Below are 16,149 nucleotides of genomic sequence, written 5' to 3' on the forward strand. Positions count from 1 at the left end.
TCGGCCGCCCTCAGCCTGGGGCGGGGCGAAAATGGCGGCTAGGGCGTCGGTGGCGGTTGTGGCTGAGCTCGGTGCTCGGTGCTCTCGCAAAACGTTTCGCGTTGGGCACCGGGGGCTTAGGGGGAAACAAAGACGTTGATTTCACGGTTTAGGTGTTGTTGCTGCCGCCCCTGGTTACGAACTGAAGCCCGTGAATGATGGCGTGGCAGCCGTTTCTCGAGAGGCCTGAGAATACAGGATGCGGAGAAGCGGTTCCTTCGGTTGTCAGTGGCTTCTGCTCCCTGTCGTTAAAAACCTCTGGAGTTGTTACTTGCAGGCTTAATCCCTGACACAAGAGCTCAGTGCTCTCCTGTTAAGCAGAGGGAAGGGGTTAGCCACGTCCTCACTTGCGTGTTGCGTTTCCTTTGTTCTGCACAAAGAAGAAGCCAAATGGACAAAGAACCAGCCATAAGCTCTGCAGCCCCAAGGGAAAAAGCAAAAGCTGTTTCCTGCAATCACCAGAACCTAATGTATAGTTATATTCATACATCTGTTTTTCCTCAAAGGTGGCTGTGTCAAAAAGCAGCTGATGCAGAAATGTGCAGCCTCGAAGCCAAGATGTCCACTGCTGTTGAGTTTCAGAACAAAGAAAAATTAACTGTTGGGGATTGGAGTAACTTACATACAAGCCCTTGCACTCTCAGGCAGAAAAAGGTTAAAAAGAGGATTGACAAGGTTTAGCAACTAGCTGTCCCTCACTTAAGCTTTAAATCAAGTTAACACTCTCGGGGCCCTTGGGGGATTTGCATAATTTCCATAACGTGCAGCATGGTTTTTTGCCTCCCGATAGGAGCCATCACTTATGTAAGCAAATTGGTTGCATAATTATGCAGATGGGAAAAGAAATTTAATTGATTCAACAGAAAAGTGTGCTGTTCATTTCACCCGGGATTTCTTTTTAACTCGGGGAGGAATAAAACAAACTGGGAGAGGTAAAGGGGCAGGTGCGGCTGCCAGATGCCAATTCCATTGAGTAGGGTGCCCGTTTTCAAATAGCCAGAGCAGCCTGCCCTGGAGCACAGGAATGAATTCCTACTTCTTAGCTAAAGGTCTCAACACTTACTGCTTATGAGTATGACCACAGTATTCCATGGGAGTATTACTCTTGTTTTATCTGGTCTCTTTAGTCCCAACCAGTTCACAGGATGCATCCCACTGGCTCAGCAAAACCAGCACAAACAATTCCTAGTGGAAAGCTTGTTTTATACCAGATAAAGTTAACAATTAAAGAAGTTTTGTACTTTGACTATCTCTTTGTCCCCTAAACAGAGGGAGAATTTGAAGCATCACAGTGAAGTTGCTACACATGCAGCAGCTAAGCCATTTTCTCCTTGCTCCTTTGTTTCTGTTCTGGTTCTCTATCTGCATATCATCAAAACGTGTCATCAGTTGTTCCAATCCCATCCCATACAGTAGCCCGGAACCTCTGAGCGCATTTATGTCAGCATTTCTTTTTATACTACTCACCCTAATAGTCCTTTTTAGAAAAGGAGCTACACAGAAAAGGTTAAGACTGAAAAATGCTAGACCCGAGATTTGCCAAGACCTCCCACAAAGATGCAAGATATACCTGGAGAACGTGAAAGGACAGAAAAGTGAACTAGTAACTGCTCTTCCTGTAGCCATATTTCACTAAATGGCATTAAGATTTTGGTAATTAAAGATCTGATTGCTACACCAAGGACACTTAATTTTACTATTTCTTCTCATGTGAAACTCTCACTTGAAACATCCATCGGAATTCTTCAGTGAATTAAGCACAAGCCACAAGGCCCCCCTGCAGCCTCCACTTGAGTCTGCAGCTAAAGCTGGAAGCTGGCCATGTCCACAGCTGGGAGTTTCAGCCCAATTTATTCATGAGCATTTACTGCATTATGTGCTCTGGCATGGTGAAAAACTGCATAGTCTGACTGATTTCACACATTCTTAACCTCCTTGTGCAGCAGTGTATCATACCCCAGATTCTTGAAGTAGTTCTGATACTAAACTCTGATACTAAACTCTCTACGTCTTTGCCATTTGCCTATCCTCCTGCATGCCTACGAATATGAACTACAGGGATCCAAAAATCATTTATGACACTACTGACTCGCAGGTATTTTGGATACTTCATATAAAGAATATAAAACTTTTATTAACATCTTAACAACTTCCAAAATTATCCTCTCAATTGCTCTTTATCAAACACTGTAAAACTATCAAGCTTCCATTGCCAGCTTCTGTCCTGTGTGAGTTAAGAAATGCTCAATATTATCAATAAAATAAACTGAAATAAAATTGTGGTAAATCTTCCAAACAACATTATTCTGTTCTAGTTACAAGAAACTTGTCCATACTTAACAAAAGTCATCTTTCCAAGAACATACCTTGTAAAGAGTGTGACAATCGAAGGAAGATTTTTACGAAGGGAATCTCTCATGCATCCAACAGCACACTGAAGGAGCACAGCATTGTCTACACCTATCTACTGAGTACAGCACAGGAAAGGGCTTTTTTACACATTTTTCTGTCTCTGCAAACAGGTCAGCATACATTTTGTTTCCTGTATGAAAAATTAAGTATATCAAACAATCTGCTTCATCTCAGACACAGAAGAAACAGTAACTTTTACCTGTGGAAAAGCAAATATATGGATATAGTCTACTGCGTGGACAGCTCTGTGAAACTGCATTGTCTCTGTTGTGTGTAACTCTTTCCATCCCACATTGGAGTTTTGTCTTCCCTAGCACAGGGAATTTGTGTCATCAAAATGGTACTGAGAATGTTGCTTAAGTAATCTCACTGGCATTTTGATTCATATCAAAATGACCAGATTTGTGGTATTTCAAGTAGACCCAGATCATGCATAAATGTGAAATACAGAACTTGGCAGTAAAGCTGTTCAAATTGCCTACTGGTATATCTTGGTGACTGGGAGAAAGACTATATTGACAGAAATACTAGATGTACCAGTTGTAAAAAAACTTTTGAGCAATGATTTGGGAAGCTTGCTTTGCTTGTTGATATAAAACATAACTGAGATTGCTTTAGTATTAGCTGAAGATGGTACTCAGGAGATGGAGCCAAAACATTGCACAAATTTTGCACAGTCTCAAGTTAAGCTAGAAGCTCAATTATTAAGGTCTCAAATATAAATCAACATTTGAAATTTCTTTATAGGGATAATCCAAGTGAAAATTCAAGGTTGCTTATAATGGAGAAAATACTGCTGTCTCTAGAATATATCCTAAGCTTTGAAGCCATACAGATTACTAAGAGAATTTTGTCCTTCTGTGTCTCTCACAGTATTAGGCACATCTGGTACTGCTTACAGAAATGTGGGATTTAGCTGAGGTTCAGATAGCCTCTAATTCCAAGAAAGATTAAGATACAAAGGCTCTTGGAAAAAGTAATTAGCAAAAAGTGACTTAGTTTCTCACTGTTGACTGCACTGCTCTTGCTACTAATGCTGGAAGAGTAGCTGGAAGAACATCAGTTTAGATCCCTCATGTGAAACCTGGTCACTTCTTACCCAGGGTACTGGGAAACAAAAGCAGCAGAATGCTTTGGAACTTTGAGCAGGTGGACAGACCTTGCAAATAGCAGAGCCACCTTAGTGAATACCAAGTGGCAGAACCAAAAGTTTGTTTGAACTAAAGCCATCTGTTCTTCCAGAGAAATTTTGAGGTTAAGGGGCTTTTAAAGAAATGCCATTTGATTGTTAGTACTGAATCTTGCGTTGTTTAGAAGGAAAGAAGATGAGATCCCTGTAGTAGCACAATACTCTAATCCTTGCATTTTTATGTATAGGTGGTGCAAGAGGAAGGCAGTGACCTTCACAGTCATCAGATTCAAACCTCTCTTCCAAAACTAACTCCCACAGACTGAATGAGGTGTGGTATCAAAAAAGGGTCAGGACACTTAACAAGGGTTCATCACATTAATTACATCAAATTAATAGCATAAAACTGAAGACCAGAATGGCAATTGTTCCCCAAAAATATAAATCCAACACCCCTCCAAACCATCCAGTGCTAAGATCATCATGATTTTCATCATTCAGACACCCAGGACACCTGCAGTAATGCTGCCACAACTGGGAAGTGGCTCATGCTGCCCCAAAGGATAGATTTTTTTCATACACTGAGGACTTGTGCCACCATCTTGCTCATTACTTATGATGGAATCGCCTTAAAAAGCACAGGAACTTCTATACCCAAGATAGCAGAATTTTTCAGCACAGAAGGCTCTAATGGGGAAGAAGAGCAGGATCAAGAGAGCTGCATTGCTGGCATGTTTGTGAAGGCTGGTACTGGAGATCTAAACTAACACTACAGAAGTGGGGAACTCGGTCAAGTTTCAGCTTTGACAGAGGTCCCATTGATTTGCCACAGGAATATTCTGATATGACGTTTGGTCCTTCTTACTCAGATTCAGATCAGTAGATCTTAATCAATTCATGCCCTTAATCTGATTCAGGATTTGCAGCTGGAAAAAAGAAAAATTCCTGAAGAACCAGAAATGCTAGACCCACCTTGCAAGAAGCCTCTGTTTCATCATGCAGTTGGCAGAAATGAAAAGGTTTTCCTTTTCAGTGCAAATTTGCATATATGCAAATGTGAATTCATACACAAGCTATTATCAAGACACAGTTAAACCTTCAGCTGTGAGCAACTTGTGTAGATCCTCTCTGTTCTGAGATAGCATATCTCATGTGTTATTCTATTTATTTCTATTCAGGTGTTTTTCTATTTATTTTACTTCCAGGGCTCTCTACTGTTCTTCTGGAGTAAGGAAATTCAGATTTAAAGGGCACACAGATGGGACAATATCCTCACAAGATACTGCTTCTACAGCCTATGATTCAATGTGGAAAATATCTCCCTCAACAACTGTTGATCTATGCACTTACATACTATCACCTGCTGGAAGAATAGGTTAGTGTTGGATTCTCTGTGAAAAAGGAGGAAGTATGTGCTATGCCTGTATCTTCCTCATTATCTAATGTTGCCATTAGAAAACATATGTGTAAACCAACATAACAATATAGTTAGGAAAAAAATTACTGTTTCTGTGCTACTACCTGTATTATCATCCATATAAGTATTTATAAATACAACTCAAGTTTGAAGCCTTGCTGTAAATCAGTAAGGCACAGTCTGAACACAGCAGGAACTGCCTTTATTAATTTGAATCATTTTCAACAATGATTGCTTTAACCATTAAAAACTAAAAGAATCTTTACTAATTAATGACTGCTGAAATAGCCAGACGTTCCTTGCCCACTTCATATTCTCCTGTATCCATTTTAGAGCTGATGTAAGCTCCAAGCTGTAAACTTCTTCCATATTAACATTCATTGTCATATGTTTGAGAAAAAGCTTTGGATCAGATAAACGAGCAGCCAGGATCAGTCTCTCCACCGCTGCTTGATAGTCACTGTTATTCTGAACTGTCTGATCTTCACATCTGTAAGCAAATTTCAACAAATACATTATTATTGCACTATTACACCATACAGGCCACATGTTGCTTGCCTGATGCTTTATACTAGCAACAAGATTACAAAACCATTAAAATAATGCTTTGTGTTCACTACACTGACAGTATATTATATGAATTTCTACACAATTTTTAGATAAATATTCTGAAAAAAAGTTGTAAGAGGTTATCTTTTTAACATATTTTACACTAGTGAAAAGTAAGAGGATTTAATGCCAGTGCAAAGCAGATCTGCAGTATTCACAGTGCATTTAATGAAGCGCTTGACTCTGATCTGGAAAATAGAGTAAAGGAATGCAAACCATTTTATGAACTGGGTACAGCAAAAATTAATGTACATGCTCGAATCCAAAAGTATTACTCATTTTTGTCATGTAATAGCTTCTAGAATAAGGATGTGCCTAAGTGACATGCCTATGTTTTTGCAAGAGCAGAACTTACCCTTTAAGCAAACAAGCAGAGGCACAATAGCCTCACATGTGAAAACAAGAGATGGAAAACTTCTGATTTGTCAAAAGAAGAAAATTAAGAGATGTATTCCTTGGGAAGGGTGGAGGAAAGGAAAGTAAGGTAGTCAAGTTTGAGATACCCCTGTTCATCCTTCTTAACAAATGTAGCTTTTCTATGCAGTTTCGCATTTTGCTGCTGAGCCAGTCAATCCCAGAGAAAATGGGATCTTGAAAAATAAATTACAGGTATAGTCTAGTGACAGTGGTTGGTTGTTTATGGTCAAAAGGAAAAAGCAAAAACCCCACATTTTAATCTAAAGGTCTCACAAAAAAAAAGGGGTGGGGAAGAAATCTAATAAATAGAGGTATCTCTTGTAAAGAGAATCAAGTAAAATAGCTTCATGCACTTTCCAAAAAGCAGCCAAGAAATGTTGAGTTGCTTTTTGAAAGGAGTAACATTTTGACTGTGCCCTTCTACTCCACTGCTTAGCCACAACACAAGGATTTATATATCAAGACAACAAGCTATCCTGCTTTTAAGAATACAGTCTCTCTTAGTGCATGCAGTAGACACATTCAGTTAGGGAACACAGGCTAACACCACTTTGGAACAATCGCTTTTCTGCTGGACACCTTTAAAAATAATAATAATAATAATCGATCCCCTCTCTCCCTCCCCCCCAACATTTACTGTTCTATAACCAGTTCAGAAAAAAGGATTAAAAAGTTTAACGTCACACATTCTCTTTCCCAGCCAGTGGAAAATGAGAACTCTCATTAATTACTTGATCACACAGATAAATACAATCAAAATGGTACATATCTGACAACAAACCTTTTCAGTATTATTTGAAGAGTCTGACTAGTAGCCATTGGATTTCGAATATCACTGGCATTTGAAACAAGAAATATTTCAATGGCCAACAGCATCTCAACTTCTGACAGGTAAGATGGAATCATTAAAACTTTGTGATACAAATTCCCTTGCAGGGGTGGGTAGCAACCCAATGATAAAGCACCTGAGAGTAAATGTAGAAACAAGGAATTAGGATTATCAATACCAATCTCTTTTCTTCAATATGTAGCTAAGAATGTTAGAAAAACCCATCCAGTTCTTAATGGATTTTACTACTTCACCTGTGAAATAGCCTGATTTGAGAACACAGCAAGCAGCATTCATTCACAGTATTCACTGTTGTAAAATGGTATTTTGATCAATTAATATTAACAGCAATGTTTTTTAAAAAAACTCCTGTGAGAAATCTGGGGACTCTTAAGTACATAATAGCACAAGTACAATTTAGGACAGAAGCTTTATTAACTATGATCACAGGGAGGGAACATTTGAGCAGCGTCTTTTCCTTTCTTCCCCTTCCTCTGCCAAGTGATCACAGAGACCCAACCTATGCAGCACTTCAGAAACAACAACAACAAAAAAGGCAAGGAAAACCAAGCGTTTTTATATATCACTATTTTCCAATAAACATTTTGGTTATGAAAAAAAATTGATAGTGACACAGAAAGAACTGTTTTCTTCTTACAAATATACTGTTACCCACTACTTACTCCCCAACATAGAGTGGTTATGAGCATTTTATCCAAAGAACATCAGGGAAGGATGTTTTAAGAAGTAACTTACTTTTGTAATAGGTCCTAGCTTTAGACCACAAAGAACTTCTTCCCAAAGCTGTGATTAATCCTCTGAGTAAAAATAAATCTATAGCAATGTTTTTGGAAAGCATGAAGTCTACTGCAGAAGATGACACCCCAAGGTTCCTGCTCTCAAAACAGGCATTTATCAGCTTGTTGAAAAGGGAGCTGTACTGAGAAACACCTACAGTATCTGAAATGAAATACAGAATATTAACTACAGAATTAAGTCAAGTAATGTAAGTCTAATTGAAGAATTGCTTCTAAATCAGCATTTAAATCAGGAATCTTGCTTCTATCAGCAAAACAGAACAAGGTTGAGATAAATTACATATGATAAGGCTTTATTCATCAGAAGGTTCTTCATAAAGTTAGTTAATTAGCATTGTGAAAAAGAAGTGTTAAGTGGTTTTGCTGCTAAAAACAGTAGGATCAGATAAAAAAAAGTTCACTTGCCATCCTGTAAATACAATCTTCACCTGATCCTTCAGATGTGAAATTTACACCAATAAAATCCCCTTGGTGTTCCATGTTCTGCTTCTACTCTTTCTCTGAATTATCCACTTCCTCTCAACTATCCTTTTCATGGCAGGACTAAGCAGCCTTGTATCCACCTCAGGCCACAAAGAATTAGATCCTTTTATGATCATCTAAGTAGACGGTCTTCCAAGCTCTCCTAAGATACCTAAAAGCATACACTGGCAATTGGATTGAGACCTACACACAGGAATCAGCTGAGTCCTCCTCAGTGGAGCCTAAGTAACTACACATCTTATCTTGAAGTGCATATATAAAATATGTCAGATAAAATGAGCCCAAAAGAACACTAACTTCTTAACATGAAAAAAAGCAATACATTAATTTGAAGTTAAGATAAAATGAATCATCCAAATGATATGCCTGTTTTATCTTATTGTGTAGACTATGTATGATCCTCAAAAATTTAGTGAGTCCTGTTGCCCTGGTTAACTGAGCCAACTGGAAAACTGTGGGCATGTGTGTAGCAAAAGCAAGAGTACAATGCATGTTTTAATGGCCATTACACTCTTTGAAAAAAAAGAAAGAGCTTGCCTAGAACAGTTTTACTTCTTCAACAAACTTTATCCAGAAAACAAACAAACAAAAAGAACAGTACAAAACCATGTTAACATTTTAGCTTTTAAAATAGTACCTTCCTCTTTACTTACCAGAATGATTATGAAAACCTGGTAAATTCTGCAGTACTTCAAATGCCTGCCTGTATAAACTCTTCCTCAAGTATTTGTGCACTAAGGTACACAACAGATTGTGTCGATTGAGGAGGTCTGTGTTACTACAGGGCCATAATGGTGAATTTGTGGTCCACTCTGATTCTGTGGCAAACAACAGTGCAGTGTTATTTCTATGAAATAAATAATTGTGTTTTCTATGATACAGCTCAATGCTGAGACTTTGGGCCATTACAAAATTTGGCCATTATAAAATGTAGCAGAAAACAAATTTCAGAATTTCACAGAAAATGCAGTTTTAGTTATTAGTAATTCATTCCTCCTCACAGTACTTCTCAGATGGATTCTCTGAACCTTTATATTGTAAATAACCCCTTTTATTAAAGATCACTCTAGTAAAATAGACTTTCAGTAGCATATAGAAATACTGTGTGTATAAATACGTATCTATTGTATATTGGTTTTATATATTTATATATCTATGTACTTATCTAGAACCGAATAGCAATTTTTAGATGCTCAATATTATTTTATAGAACACCTTCTATTTTTGCTTGTACTTCTGAGTTTCTTCTTTTCAGCAGACCAGAATTCCAAAAAGCCAGTAATTCTGTATTATTATACTGCAGAAATATGGCACTCTCCTAAAGCTACTTTACTAAATGTGGATACTGTGAGAAGTGAAGAAAAACTGCATTGACCCAACCCTAGAGTTTTTTTACATTGAATGTCATGTGGCTCAAAGACAATCTACAGGGCAGGGTCATTTTCCAAGCTGCATCCATCACAGGCTTTTGAGTAGGATGCCAGACTACTGAAAAGATTTGGTATTAGGTATAATATTTCTTATTGGTATCAAGATGAATACTAGCCACTAAGACAGATGTTTTATTTTTGTTATCCCAGTATTATAACTTTATTTAAACAAATACAAAACAGGTTGTAACTTTCAATTGAAATCTGTCACAGAAGGGGACTGTTCAAATCTATATTGAAACTGGCTTTTAGAACATGTAAATTTACCTCTCAATACCCATGTTGCTCCATCCAAACTTCCAGTTTTAAGAAAAATTTCTGCAGCTTTATTAACAATTTGACATCTTGAAGCTACACTCTCTGCACCTGTAAGTCCTTTCAAGACTGTAAAATGAATCTGTAGCTCACGCAATTTATCCAAAACCTTCCTTCCCTAGCATGAGGGAGAAGGGAAAGGGGGAAGGTCAGAGAAAGCAATGAGATCAGTGAACACAGAGTGTATTTAAACAAAATCCAGCAGATTTCAATTGGTGATACAGATTTATCCGAATCAGTTTAATTATCCAAACTGAGTTGGGACAAAAAGGTTCAGTAAAATTTCTAATGAATAGTAAGGGTTTTTCTGATTATGTAGGCAAAAAAACCCCACCAACCCATTGTTTAGCAGTTCCCTGTACACTACTCCTGTAACAATATTTCTACTATGTAGTGTTCTTATACAGTATTAATATATTTTTTAATTTTTTATTTGCTTACTGTGGTATATTGAGATTTTTACTCTTTAGATTTCACTCATCACTACACTAGATTTTTTTTAGAAAATTCTAACAAGATCATACAGAGATTTTCCAATTTTCACCAGAGGGATAACTGAAATAACAACTCCAGCATAAGCCAAACACCAGCAGGACAATAAGCTGGAGAAAGCTGGAACAGGCTGCCCAGGGAGGTGGTGGAGTCACCGTCCCTGGAAGTATTTTAAAAAACATGTGAACGAGGCACTGAGAACATGCTCTACTGGGCATCATGATTCAGATTTAGACAAATATATTTTATTTTATTGGGGGAGGGGTGACGTTGGCAGCTGGACATGAAGATCTTAGAGGTCTTTTCCAATCATGAAAATTCTGTGATTCTCTCTGGGCAACTGTGTCAGAACCAACTACATTATCCCTACATTGCAGGTTACTATATAGGCTGCTTTCCTAAAGAAGCTTCCTTTTAACAACTTTTTGATTGCCCGTTTCAGTCAAAGATGGAAGAAATGTAACAATCTCTAAGATAATTAAAATCTGACCAATCTAAAAAAAAGATGATGACTGAGTCAAGGTCAAGGTGAGGCAAGGCAAGGCAAAGCAGGATTCAGCACTTGTCCTGTCTGGCTGCACCTTGCTGGTCAAGCAACACAAATGAAACTCCAAACTAGACATGCTGCAGCTCTTGTTTAGGGGATGCATCAATGAGGAGGTGGTTTATTAAAACCATGGTCATACATGTGTGTGCATATGTTGTGGTGGGGGAATAAGGGCTGCAGAGATAGAGGAAAAGGCAAGCTCAGGAGAACAGAGAAGCTGACAGAGAGTAAAACTTACTAATAAGCTATTTTTTTGAAAATGCTTCATGCGTATGCACACATGGACTGATACACACTCAAAATTGCAGACTTTTTAAGGCCTACAGGTACCTGCAATGGTTTACTTTGGCATAAGCCATAGAAGAATAATAACTACATCATTTCAGTTAACATTTAAAGTGTAAAGAACCCATCCAACTGCAGATATACATGGTTGACATACCAATACCAGGTATATACCAATGCTCAAGTGAAATTTTGACCACAAAACAGAAACTTGACATCTAAATGCAAACCAGAGACAAAATATATAATTTAGGAGGATGTGCATCTATTCCATCCTTCTAGCAAAAGGAAGGGCTGCTAAGGACTGAGTCTTTCTAGAAAGATGGAAAGCATGTACCTAGAAGCTCAAATGAGCTATGAAAGGAGGGCACCCAGTTAAAATCCAATCATGAAATTAGATCGTTAATTGGACAAGAACCCTCTGACCAATCCTCTGAAGTAACAAAAAGTTACGTAAAAATAAACCATAGGAAGGCCCTTTGAGAAGGAAAACAGTTGAAATAGGAAGTGGATGAAATAGTTGCCAAAGAAGCATTAATGTTGCAGGACTCTGTAAATGTAAATAATCAGAAAGTAGTCTAGTGTTGCCTGAAGAGCTGTCTCCATAAAGGCCATATTCATGTTTCAACTCTGCATGTTTTCCTGAAGTAGATCTGTTTTATGAACTTTCTTTAGCTCTTAAAAAGAACACCCTCTTCTGGACCAAAGAGCTCACCCCTGAGAGCCACGAAGCATCAATGTTCTGTGATAAAGATGTTTGATGATCACAAAGGGAAAGTAACCTGAAAGAGTCATCTAGAGCTTTAAGCAGTCCATAATGTTCCTAACATGGCAATGGGCACACCCTAAATACAGAATTACTCTAGGTACAAGCAGGAAGAACAAATTCTTCACCCTATCTTATTTTCTGGGCCACTTTTTTAGAAAAAGTATTGCTTGGCATCAAGCAGATACTAGCCCATGACCACAGGATTAGGGATTTATCTGATACCTGTAATGGAGCAAAGCCAGTTGGAGAGAGGTATGAATGACAGTACTAGTTCATCCCTGAAGCAGATCAATTTGGGATCTGCCATTTCTGATAAATCCCATTCAGTGAACAGCCTCATTCACACTCCATTATGGCCAACATAGATTGGTCTACCAGGCTATTGGAGCACTTTGATGAGCAGTCTGCTGAGAGGTGGGTTTGATACCCAGCAGAACATTCTGAAAGGAGCAATCATCTTTTGCTCTAGACACGAAAAAAAAAATAGTACCATTAAGAACTGTCTAACTTTTAGTAAGCTCTGTTATTTAAGAAGAAAAATCTACACATGCTTTTGACACCTTACACCTCTGAAATTTGTATGTGAAGATGAACCTCCTTGGAATAGCAGAGACCCGGCAACTCAAGTATTAGGATCTGCCTTAAGATGGATCTGGGAAACAGCTGAAATGTAGCAAGGCATTTCCCTGGAAACCCTGAATATGCTGCCTCTGCTGGAGAAGACCGACAAAACCAAAGCCAAACTAAGCTCTTTGATGGGAATGTCAGCACTGTCCCTTTCCCAGTCCCAAGAATCTAGACTCCCTCTTCTACAGTCAGGAATATCTTTACCATTCTAGCTGCTGAGTATTGTGGAACAAAAATGTTTAAAAATGTTCTAATGCAGTACTACAAAGTGCTAGTGCAAAGACATTCTTCTTCCATTTATTCCTGAACAGTATTACACTGTGCTGTGACTTTTTTTTTTTTTCTGAGAGCTGCAACAAGTGTGCTGCAGCTTGATAGGGACCTGCTAAAGACAGGTGAATATTCCTTGAGTTCGGAGGTCTCAGAATACAGCATTGTTGCCAGACAGAAGAAAGGGACATTTATGGAAAACAATACCATCAGCACCTCACCCCAGAAACTCAGGAAGACCTCTCTCCTAATCCAGATTCATCCTTTACACAGAGAAGTCAAAGCTGAGCCTGAACAATCAAGTTTCTAGGTTGCAAGACAAAGATATGACAGGCTCCACAGAAGGCTACTGCTCAGAAAGGCACAATGAAGTGCTTTGATCCAATGGGACAATTAAGAAGAACTGAAATTGTGGGAAGACAGGTGAAACAGCCACCCATTCAACTAGAGAAACACAGTTTGACATCTAGAAAAGAAACAATTTGTTCTTTTTCTTTAGTCCAGTGTACCTTCATCCACTGCAGTACTTTGTGGTAAGAACACATTACGCTTATCCCAGTCCTTCCAATGAAAATTCTGTCTCCCTCATTATGTTTTGAATTTTTTATTACTGGAAAGAAAAAAACAATTTGTTTTATAAATTTTACACGTAAATTTAAGTTTAAAGACATTATTCACTTGACAAACATGCTCACCATGAAAATATTAAAGATACTTTATGAAATATTTGCCATTAGAAGCAGCAACTTCCTGCTTTTAATGGCAAGAAGTAGGGTAAAAAATTATAGTTTATTCAGACAGTATATTTCACAATAATCTGACTCACCCATAAGATACTTAAGACATGTAAAGTCATATTTTAGTAACATCACTATCTGCAAAGTAAACTTTGCATTTTCTGGTACCATGAATAAATGGTGGCCATTACAGACAGAGTAATTACAAGTTTTTCCAACCATATTATAATCAAATTTGCTAGCACTGCTGGTTATTTGAGAACAGTGGTCTCCAAAGTGGGGTGTGCGCACTACAAACTGTTCAGGTGTGGGAAGAAAGTGGTTTTTGTACCATTAAAAAAGAAAATATTTTTTTAAAAATCTGTTTTTTTCATATTTATACAATCCTTTTTAACTTCTACTTCTGTGTATGTTCAGAAATGTATTACTGCACTAGTACATGCATTTAGTTTATAAATAAATAAATACAATGGGGGTGAGTCCTCAAACATTTTTTATTGATAGAGGCACCTATCAATTTAGAGGCCACTGCTCTAGGGAAGTAAGATCCAAGCCCCACCAAAACTTCTGTCTGTGTCACAGCTGGAAGGTGTGGTAGCTCTTTTATAATAGGAAAGACTGTGATCAGAAAGGTCACATCACACACCTGGAATAAATATTAATCCATTTTAATAGTTAATACAGATCGAAAAAGATCTGAATCATCCATTATAAAATGCTTTAATATCTCACCTACGTTTCACTGAACCTCAGCTTTCTGCAAGTTATTAGAAGAATGATACATAGATGAAGGGGTATATGGAGGAAAGGGGTAAGAAAACCTGCCAGAACTATTAAAAAACTAGAAGAACCTTGCCAAAATTCTTGGTTCTTTAGAGAATGAAGTAGTTCTGAAAATCCAAATTACTAAAAAAAAAATTAATGTACAAATGATACACGTGATGTAATCATGTTCAATGTGTTCTGAAAAAAACCAAATACATACACATATATATATATAAATAAAAAACTCCACTGAGAGATGTAAAGTTTATTTATGCTATGAAGTTTGTGACACTTCACATGACAACACTTAAATATTGTGACATAGAGAATTAACTAATAGTCAGAAAACAGCATACAATTTTGGTTTTTTATCTCTTTAAAACTCCACGAAGAATAGGAATGAGCCAAAAGCATCTATTAAATCTTAATTTTACCTGCATCAGCAAAATCACAAAAAGGAACTTCTGGTCTGTCTGTCTCAGAATCTCCAGCTAGTATTTCACCAATACATAAAGACAACTTCTGAAGATCTTCAAAATGTTCACATCCAGTTCTTGTGTTAACATACAAAGCTCCGAGCTTTGTCCAGTCACCTTTTACTTTGCAATGCTGCAAAGGTGGTAAATGACAAATGTAAGCAAAGCTGCTTCCAGAGCACCAAACAGAAAACACTGAAATTCAAGAAATACAGCTGAGACAGACTTAATGCAGAAAAAAAGATGCAGATGAACACCCACATTCAATATCGCACAGTTACTTATTACCTAACTTGCATAGGCTGTTGTTCACTTTTGTCCCTCAAGAAATAATAAATAAATAAAATTAAAAAACCCTTTTTCCATTTGTCATGACCTCAACTGGGAAAGTTAATGCCTTATTAATCCTATCTAAGGATTGACATTCATCCAGTATCTTTTTTTTCCCTCACAATGCATGCCAAACTGATGATTTTCTGTATGAATTAGTTTTTTGCTTGCCATATCATTTGATGACTTTGGTGTTAAAGGAGTAAAAGACAAGTCCTGGTTCTTTCTGTCTTAATTTTTGGTCTCAGGATCTGTGCAGTAAGAGTGATCATAAAGAAAACTGTATTATAATTATGCATAATAAGTAATTTGCCCTTGAATATGAAAAATGAAAGTGTCCAATTAAAGATTCTTAAACATTATTTTCTTATTCTTTAAAATACCTGCTTAGTGTTGCCAATTTTTCTACAATTGTGCCTTTTAATCCCAGATATGAATTTTCTGTTATACAATATATTAAGTTTTTGGTGAGGAATGATGTACAACTACAAATTAAAAGCACAACGAATATAAGGCATAATAGCTTAAAATTATAAAATCTTCGAATTAGATACAAGACAAACACTACAAGTATGTAAATTAAAATACTGGTATTGCAGAAAAAAACCAGTTTTTTCCATCTTTTGCAAATATGTCTTTGCATAAGAATATGCAAATCATATTTATCATAACCAAAATATATTTAAGAATAAAGCACAATAATTTAAAGTTACATATAAATTGCTATTTCTTGCAGGTTTAGAAGAAGTCATGGTTTAAGCATTCAAAAAGGCTTGGAGAATGCATATACTGTACCTGCATCTCAGCCACTGCCAAGTTGAAGTCAAAAACCCAGTTCTTTTCAAAATGTCTTTCCTGAAGCCTTCCGTAAGAAACAAATATTATTACTTAATTTTAACACATCCTATTGAACTAAACTTTGCACTGGCACAAAAATGATTAACAAATTATTA

General features: G+C 37.2%; 1 protein-coding gene across 1 annotated transcript in view; it reads right to left on the reverse strand.

Annotated features, from left to right (window-relative positions):
• Positions 1-5,240: 5,240 nt before the first annotated feature.
• Positions 5,241-16,149, reverse strand: part of TOPAZ1 (testis and ovary specific PAZ domain containing 1) — a 144,795-nt gene continuing 133,886 nt past the window's right edge. Inside the window, exons 17-24 of the mRNA XM_030444639.1 lie at positions 15,992-16,058; positions 14,825-14,999; positions 13,398-13,498; positions 9,851-10,016; positions 8,807-8,971; positions 7,609-7,812; positions 6,805-6,988; positions 5,241-5,487 (exon numbers count right to left, since the gene is read on the reverse strand). Coding sequence (XP_030300499.1) covers positions 5,241-5,487; positions 6,805-6,988; positions 7,609-7,812; positions 8,807-8,971; positions 9,851-10,016; positions 13,398-13,498; positions 14,825-14,999; positions 15,992-16,058 — 1,309 coding nt within the window. The remainder of the gene's footprint in view (positions 5,488-6,804; positions 6,989-7,608; positions 7,813-8,806; positions 8,972-9,850; positions 10,017-13,397; positions 13,499-14,824; positions 15,000-15,991; positions 16,059-16,149) is intronic.

Source organism: Calypte anna, chromosome 2 (assembly GCF_003957555.1).
Source record: "Calypte anna isolate BGI_N300 chromosome 2, bCalAnn1_v1.p, whole genome shotgun sequence".
NCBI lineage: Eukaryota > Metazoa > Chordata > Aves > Apodiformes > Trochilidae > Calypte > Calypte anna.